Source organism: Lactuca saligna, chromosome 4 (assembly GCF_052625555.1).
Source record: "Lactuca saligna cultivar CGN05327 chromosome 4, ASM5262555v1, whole genome shotgun sequence".
NCBI classification, from domain to species: domain Eukaryota; kingdom Viridiplantae; phylum Streptophyta; class Magnoliopsida; order Asterales; family Asteraceae; genus Lactuca; species Lactuca saligna.
Genome location: NC_136420.1, coordinates 164,809,748 through 164,819,242, shown reverse-complemented (window position 1 = coordinate 164,819,242; position 9,495 = coordinate 164,809,748). Strand labels below are relative to the sequence as shown.

The 9,495-nt window shown below is 33.6% G+C and overlaps 1 protein-coding gene across 1 annotated transcript; it reads left to right on the top strand.

Annotated features, from left to right (window-relative positions):
• The first annotated feature begins 4,571 nt into the window (after positions 1-4,571).
• Positions 4,572-7,480, top strand: LOC145040324 (putative serine/threonine-protein kinase PBL3). The gene is made up of 6 exons (XM_078988266.1): positions 4,572-4,590; positions 5,724-6,082; positions 6,178-6,313; positions 6,476-6,612; positions 6,711-6,834; positions 7,077-7,480. Exons 1-6 carry the CDS (start codon positions 4,572-4,574, stop codon positions 7,478-7,480), a joined length of 1,179 nt encoding a protein of 392 aa, XP_078844392.1.
• The last annotated feature ends 2,015 nt before the right edge of the window (positions 7,481-9,495 follow it).

The following is a 9,495-nucleotide window of genomic DNA, read 5'->3' as shown; positions in this document are numbered from 1 at the left end:
GAGTGAAGTATCCCATGTCCACATCTATATCTTGTATATTGTTGTCCACATCCATTATGTCATCCACTTGATCTTCATCTTCTATTTGTTTCCCATCCTTTTCATATTCTGGATCAATTTCTTGAGATTCATCATCCTCTTCATACTATGGATCACTTTCTTGAGATTCATCATCCTCTTCATACTCTGGATTACCCTCTTCGGATTCTCCATCCCCTTCATACTTTGCATCATTCTCATCACATTCAATTGTTGATCATCATTATTAACAGGGGGCGTTGTAGCATCCTTCAACAACAGTTGCTCCTCAACACAAGGCTTAGCCTCCCTAACACCATCCATCTCATCAATATGAACAGAAGTTGCTGCCTCCTGAACATTAGTTGAACCATCATGATCATCATTCTTTTCCTTTGATATTTGAACACCCTGATCAATATGATCTAAATTTAGCCTCTTGTTGCAAGAACCTTCACTTCTTTTGGAATTCCCAACTTGATCCCTTGTATAATATTGTGAGAAAGTATCATTCTTACTCCCACAAAAGAATTAGAGAAATGTACTCACTAACAGGCTCATCATTAACATGGTTCATATTTTTCGATGGAGATTCTACATGAACTTGACCCTCAAATTCAGCCCCTTGATCATCTCAATGACAACTTTACCCTTTGCATTTGGAGACATGAAGTAAGTTAGTAAATTTTTCTTCCCATGCTTTCTGTACACCTCAATCAGCTTGTTAAGTGCAATGTATTTAGAAAGGTTGATGACATCCTGATTATTCCTTAAAGCTCTAAGACCAAATTGAAGGTCACCATTGGGTATCCTAAAATGGTAGTATATTACTAGGGATTAAACAATGAATTCAATCATCTTGTGGATCTGGGTAACCTAGCTTAAGCATTATGGCATCAAGTTCATCTATAGAAAACTCATATATGTCGACATAATCAACATAACACACTTCGCCTTCAATGTACTTTATATCAGGTAACCTACGTGGGTGTACCCGCTAAAAATCAAAATTATACATGATAACAAAGTCAAAATTTTACATTTTTTGCCCTAAATCAATAAGACAAGGCAAAATATGATAGCTAAAGAAAATAGAGCAACTTACCATATATGGATGATACGTCAACAACTTCATGTTTTGGTTTGGTCTGCCATATTACGAACACCATTTTGAATTAAACGTATAACATTTTATGTGTTTGGATAAGGAACGAGTGTTTTTTGATGGTTCAATGGAGTAGAAGCAAGAATGAGGGAGTTGGGGAGTTGACGGGTCTCCGGGAAAGTAAATGAGGGGTAAAGGTCAAAATAAGCCAAAAAAGGTTTATGCAAAAATGGTCCCTTACATATGAAATGATGGATATACCCTCACCTGTGAGGCACATAAGGGGGTTAATAGATCCTTTTTAATGGGAGTTAAGTAAGGGGACCAATTCCAGATACAAACCAATCTGAAAGGACAATGAATCGAAAAAACTTGGGGTTGGACTAAAACCCCAAAAATTTGCATACCACAGCGACTATTTTTGCAATTTCGTCATTAATTATTTAACAAAGCAAGTCCCTAAATTTTTCCCATGTTATTTATTGCTTATTATGTCATTGTGTGTAACCCAAAATGGCCATATTATTAATAGTAATATTACCAATTGTTGTGATTGTGTTATGACCGTGGATACCATTCTCCAAAAATAATATTCTACAACTACCAATTCCTTTCAATGAGCTTTTCACTTGTTTAGATCTTCAATCTTCTGAAAATAGTAAGTTGCGTCCTTCTCTTTCACCATCTTCTCATTTTTTTCGCAACATGCACTCTCTAGCAAAATGATTCTTCCCATTGTAGTAATATAGTCAAAAACCGAATCTCCTATCAATATGTTTACTTCTTCTCTTCTTCCTATTGATAACTCTTAACTCCTTCACTTTTATTTTTGTCATAATTTTCATTTCCTCCTTTGTATGCATTTTCGCCACCATCAATACTCTTATTATTGTTACCTCTAAACATTGAAAATTCTTTTTGAAGAGTTTCTTTGGATTACTGACCATGAGGGCTTTCTTTTCTCTTGTAAATTCCTAATCTGTCGCATTTGAATCAGAATCATCAATAATTTCTTTTTCTTTGGACTTCTTTCCTATTACAGTTTCCTACTTCGCAACAAGAGCTAAAGGTCCAACATCCACAATTGGCTTTGTATTCTATAAATCCTCATTTTAAAGAGATTTTAAGAAACTAATAACTTGTGTTGAAGAATATTTATTAAATTGTTTTCTCTTCAATCCACTCTTCAACATTCTGCTCAATAGAAAAAATAGACTATAAAAATATGAACTAACTAGAAAGGGAACAGCCATCTATTCAAGAATAAATATAGATTATAGAAACATGAAGTAACTAGAGAGTGCACCACCATCTATTAAAGAATGAACCATTACGTATTAAACACTTAAAAAAACATGAAATTTTTCTACATATGTTTTATGAGTATTTACTTGATATCATCTTAAAAACAAAATATAAGGTCATTAAAGATACTCTATAAGATATACGAGCCTCCAGGCTGATTCTCTTGACGACTACTGTAATACTCGTTCCTCAGGTGTATTTTCTTATGATTTTAAAGTTATATTTTTATGATAATCGGAAGAACGCAGGGCGTATCTAATGAAGTATGCAGAGCGTAATTCATTAACCTCATGCGAGGGTTTTCACCCACTACGCAGCGTGTAACCTTTGTTATGCTGGTTGTAGTGGCGCGGACTGCAAACCCTAAATTCAGGGTTTTGAGCCCGATTTAAAGGACTTTAACCCCTTGTTACCTTCTTATGAGTAGCCTCATCCTCCAAATCTGCCCTTTCAAAACCGTAATCATTTTTTAGAGATTTTTGAGGCTCTAAGTGTTTGTATGTTTGCTCCTTTGAAAAATAAGATTCTTGGAGAAGCATCTAAGAGTCCAAGCCTTATAGATCCAGATTCTTCAGCTTGTTTTCCACCTCCAAGAGGTATAAAGATTCCATCTTGGATATCATTAATGTTAGATCTAGTTATTGTTCTTTTTGTATGCTTTTTGTTCCATAACTTCGGTTCTAGGAGTATCTTGTCAAGACCATTTCCTATTGTTATTAGGATTGTAGAACCATAAAGTTGAGAGCTTGAACACTCCCTTTCACCTCATGCATGAGATCTTGAGCACTAGTACATTTTATGGACTTATGGCTTGGATTATTAATCATTTATGACATGAAAATGGATAAAGTCAAAGAGTTTATCCATTAACACATCTCAGTAGTTTTTATTAGGAAGTTCGAGGAGTTAAATGTGTGAATTAAGAGCTTAGTAGAGCATTTAGCATTCAGGATTAATACGCAGGGCGTATATCTTGTTACACATGGTGTAGCTAAATGTTGGCACATAACCTCACAGATTCTATGCCAGGCATACTACAGTTGGTACTCGAGGCGTAGGAGGGTAGACCATGAACTTTGAATTTTTTGACTTTTGGTCAAAATTACAGTTTGAAAGGGGTACTTCCATATTCGTAATTAGGTGTTTATTTTGTACGTATCTACCTTGAGTGAGCTGTTGTACATAATTTCTACTTGTAAGGTGAATCTTCTCACTATATTACCTGTTTTTAGTATATGCATGTTGACCAGCTAGGTCTTAATTGTTGACCGATGTTATCTATGAAATTGTGTTGTTGATATCTCCTGGATTGATGTGAGTTCATGGGATTGCTGTTAGTCCCGAGGGTTGCTAATACCCTCGAAATGTGTTGTTAATCAATAGGGTTGCTGATAACTCATAGTTGTTATTTTGCTGAACTATATGTAATGTTTTGGGAACTCACTAAGCCTCGTACTTACAGTTGTGAATTAAATATGTTTCAGGTACTTCATATTATCGCGTGAAGGCGAAGGCTTGACTATACACTCCGACTTGCAGATTTTATGATTTCCACAAATTGATACTTTGATTTGGATAACTGTATCGATCCACCCGGGATTTTCATGACTTGTTTTTTATGACAGTGGTGGTTTTTTATTATAAAAAGAAAATATTTTGTGATAAAAATCACTATGTTACAACTACAAGTACATTAATCTACTTATGTTGCTTGTTTTCCTTCTCATGTAGAAGAAACGATTTATAACAGGTAAAAATTCACAAAAGAAAAAAAAATCATCACGGATTGTCCACATGTTTGGGTCCCTTCCAACTGCTTGTTTCTCTTCTCTACAACTACGTAAAACCATATAAAACGAGCTACGTTATTCGTGATTGAACGAACAATACAAAATCGAATATATTTTATCAACTTAGTTGCATATAATCCATCATATAAGCTATATCACCAACTTCTTCTACATTGTCTTTATCAAAAGATATTTTTTATGAATATTAGAAAAAGAATAAATTTCATTCGCAAAACAATATGGAGGGTTTAATCGCTAAGTGTGATTTCGTCTGCTTTTTATGTAACCGGTTCCATGTAAAAGTATCTTCTCGGAGAATAAATTCCATTTGGAAAGCAATATGGTGGGTTTAAATGGATGGCGTATTCACAGGTTAGAACCAATTTTTAAAACATTGATTTCGCAATAATAATGATTGTTTTTGGATAAATGAAATAGTGGAAACTATCTAAATTTAGATAAAAGCTTTTAGGGTATTTTAGAGAATAACTCTATATATGAGGTGACTAACTAGAATCGTAACTATACAATATTAATGTGTTGCTTACATATTTAAGAAGAAAAAAACGATACTGAAATTAATGAGAAATTTAATGGTACTCATCTATAACTACAAAATCATATACACCGGTTGGGTGGACACGTGTATATCAGCAACGCCAGCTTGACTTCCTGAACCGAAATTGTTTGATCTCCATTCACGTAACTCGTCCCTAATGCCTACTATCGGAACAGTGAGGACGAAGAAGAAGAAAGCAACTGTGTCAGTATCCCATTTCTAATCCGCAATATAAACATACAATTCTCCTCTATACTTGCTTAAATTCAACTGAAAATACAAATGGGGAACTGCTGCAGAACGAGAAGAAATGGTGGCGATCACTATCGATATATTCAACCCCATGCCTCTGGTAATTCCTCCTGATTATAGATTTTACGTTTTCTTAGGTGTTTTTTTTGGGTAATTTAGCTATTTCTATTACTCAAGAATTTTTTGATACGATCTTGACCCAAATTCGGAGTTCACATAAAGTTTCTTTGGCGCTTCTTGATGTCAATATAAGGGTTTAAAAGATAATGTGATAAATTACTTGGTTTCGCTTCTGATAATCGTGTTGGTGGTTTTTAAAGTTGCAAATGTTTCTAGAAAACACTTTGGATTGCATAATATACTTGTTCTTATTTCTTTGTCAAAGTTTCTGTTGGTTTTGAATGCCTCAGTTGTAATTATGTGATCTAGCAACATGAGTTCTAGCAAGAACTTATCTGCTACATTTGTGAGAAAACTATTGGAATTATTACTAACGACGAGGTAGATTTCTAGCCACATGTTACCTAAACAATCATCATCAGCTAGGATTCCATATTTATTCCTAATCGTTGTTAAAAACGCAAGCCGTTTCTTGTTCCAGATTTTCATATGAACATTCTCTGATCTTCTGAGCAATTGAATGCTTTATTTAATGATAGTTTCCATTTCTTATAATATTTTATCGGATTTACAGAAGTTTTTACTGCAGGAGGGCCCAACGAACCATACAGAAGCAATTCGACGAAACTTACTAATCCGTTACCTCCACCACAACATATCTCTACATACGCTCGAAATCTGCCGAGTCCAAACCCGAGGAATGGTGATGAGATGATACTCTCTCCACATCTGAAAGTGTTCGCATTTAGTGAGCTTATAAATGCTACGAAATACTTTTGTCACGATTATCTTCTTGGAGAAGGTGCATTTGGCTATGTATACGAAGGGTGGCTCAACAAGGAAACCCTTACTCCTGTAGAACCCGAATCCGGAATGCCAGTTGCCATCAAGAAACTTAAACGCTTAGGTTTTCAAGGCCATATGGAGTGGTTGGTGGGTATTTATTCTCCATAACACTAAGATTTATTTGTTCTTTGCTGATTAATAGTTGTTCGATCGTTCTAAGTTCAACTTCTATTTGTTTGCAGTCGGAAGTTTCATATCTTGGTGGACTTCATCATCAAAATTTAGTCAATCTTATTGGTTTCTGCTATGAAGGCGAAAATAGGTTGTTGGTATCTGAATTTATGCCTGGAAACAGCTTGGAGCATCATCTTTTTAGACGTACGTTTAGTAAATTAAGACCCTGATCGTATCTTAGAATGATATATTCAGTCATAGCAGTACAAAAATATGAGAATCCATAAGTGAAATATCTTGGGTTAAAGTATAAATGGACATCATATATATAGATTTGTCTTTACAAATATTTGTGTATATGTTCAGGTGGTGGAGAACGTTTTTCATGGGCACTAAGGCTTAAAGTTGCAGTGGAGGTTGCTCAAGGGCTCGCTTTCTTGCATTCTTCCCAATCAAAAATTATATATTGTGACTTCAAATCTTCAAATGTCCTGCTAGATACGGTATTATCTACCACTTATAATGAATCACGTTTAAGCATTGTTATGATTATCATGTTTTATATGCTCATCCACTTTTTATCTTCGCAATTTGTTTGTAGGACTATAACGTGAAACTCTCAGTCTTTGGTTTGGCAAAGGCTGGCCCATCAGGCGATTGGAGTCATGTAACAACTCAAATAACTGCCACCGAAGGCTATACAGCCCCTGAATACTTCGCTGCAGGTTTATTTTCCATGTTTCTTGATTTATTCTTCCAGTAAATATCCACTACAAGTCTACAACAAAATTAATTGATTCAACACATGTTTGGACACATTAAATTAGTTTCTTAAAGTCTGTAGATTATGTGCTCTATGCTACCACTTGCATGGAAAAATATTTTTACAAATCTTACCTTATTAGAGTAGTGAATGGTTATGAATAGCTTTTGGTAACTTTTCAAAATTGCTACATTTATGATATAGGTATACTTACAACAAAATGCGATGTATATAGCTTTGGGATAGTGTTGTTGGAGCTCATCACAGGGCGACGTGCCATTGACTACAAACGGGTTGCAGAAGAGAAGAGGCTATTGGAATGGGTAAGGAATCAACTCAGAGTTACGAAGAAGGTATTCAAGATCATGGACTCGAGGCTTGAAGGGAAGTACTCAAGAAAGGCGGCTTCTGTTGTGGCCAACCTAGCCCTCCAATGTTGTCATCCGGAGGCAACGTATCGACCCCACATGTCTGATTTACTATCCATTCTAGAAAAAATCCCTTCTCCTAGAGCATTTCGTAATAAAGATATGTCAAATTTAAAATTGAAGATAAATGCACATAGCTCAAATGGTCAGAGCAATGGGCATGACCATCAGCATGAGTGAGCGGCAGATTGGTCACCACATGGTTCGCCATTGATGCCTCATAGAGCTTGAAAGATTTGTTGAATATAGATAAATTATGCGAACCCACCGGTCGTTGAACCAATATCATGTTGACTTATAATTAAGCTTAAGATATCTACAACATATATATACTGCGTATATACTAATAAGTGATAATGTCACAAGTTCTTCTTATCATTTGCTTTTGGTTTCTCTACCCGATAGTCACATCATTGTTACATTATCATTTCAATTTTTATACAACTTCACTATCTAACCTCTACAACTAATTAAGCTCTATAGAGTTTAATAAATTTCGACATCATTATCACCATATTTTTAATCATATATGATTAATTAAGAATAATGAAGAATTGAAAATTGTAAATAAAGGATACTGTAATTAAAAAAACAGAATACATAAAATACACTAACTGATATATTTTCGTTTTCATGGGTTTTATTTATTATTTTTTCATTAAATTATGGATTTGTTATTGATTTGAAAAAAATTGAACACCTAAAAATATGATATATCACCGCCATCATATTTTTTAACACATATGACTAATTAAGAATTTAGAATCGAAAATATATAAATAAGAAAGTAGCATTTACTAAAGAGTTTTAGATGGCATAAGTTTTGTATTAATAATTAGCATACCAATTATGTGAAATCATTTACCATCGATAACTTATTAGCATTTACAATGATTTAGAGATTAACATTTATTTATGTAAAAATAAAGCCAAGTTTACAGTCATTTAGCATAAACAATTTGTAGTTAAAAATATTTACGTAAATTAAAGAGACTTGTTTATGGAGTTGTATTGAGTTTGGGTTCGAAGTTTAATTTAAAAGGAATCTAAGATAATTATGTTTCAATTAATTACATAAAAATAAATTTATTGAAATAAATTGTTTCTCATTAAACCGTCCAATCCTTATTTAACTTCCTTCCATGTCAACACCTATAAAGGGGTGGAGGAGAAATTAAGAATAAAGGGGGCTTCAATACATTGTAATAATAGGCATGATAATAATGTATTGGTTATTAACTTTAATTTTAAGCACAATGGGAAAAGTTAATTTTGTTTTAGTGTCAATGTAAGCGTGAATGAATCCCTTTAAGCAACGACATATCTGAATAGTAATAGGATATGTAAACCACAATTTATTTAGAAAATGGTTCGAACGGGGCAAAATAGATGTTCTACAATAGATTGTGGTTTATATAATTATGAGGAAACAAAGTTTTAGATAATATCTTACAAAACTATTTATTATACAACTAACTATTCGATATAAGTTTAATAAAGGACATAGTAAGATTCATTTTTGTTATTATTAATTTTTGGGTATAACATATATATAACTATTTGAAATTTAGTTCTTCTAAAATTGTAAAATTTACTTGGTCAAAGAATATCCAATGATTAGATTATTGGTTTCCAATGTTTGGAAAGATACACATAACCAAGACTATGTTTCTATTCATGCAAATTCTTTACCAATCCCAAAAAAGGAAAACAAGAGCAACCAAAAAACCATAACAAAGATATTAAAATAAGACAAAGTTGGAGGGGGCTAAGCACTTGCTAGACCCCCTACTGGCTCCGCCATTGCACCTACACTCCATTAAACCTCGATTCAATCATTCATCATTGCCTTAGACATCTATTAAACTTGTGTTGTCGATACCCTAAATAGAGATTCACGAGCTACATACTGACATTGGGTGATAGTTCCACACAAAATAGCGCTTGCATTGCTGGTAATTTCTAGAGTAAATACAATATATTAGAAATTAATATTCTTATTAATGGACATATATCTATGAGATGTTACAAAGAGATAATACAATGTGATTAAATTGGCATCATTATAAGAGTCAAATAGGGACTCCAAACTTTTTTTATGTATAAATAATGGAGAATCCTCACCATATAAAGACACATACAATATTTTATATACAATCTTGATATCAATCTGCTAAGATTTTTTAAAGATATAT

Bases quoted from the DNA above. Each gene is read 5' to 3' on its own strand.
- LOC145040324 (XM_078988266.1), top strand. The intron at 6,083-6,177 runs GTGGGTATTTAT...ATTTGTTTGCAG, and splicing joins AAGGCCATATGGAGTGGTTG to TCGGAAGTTTCATATCTTGG. The intron at 6,613-6,710 runs GTATTATCTACC...ATTTGTTTGTAG, and splicing joins CAAATGTCCTGCTAGATACG to GACTATAACGTGAAACTCTC.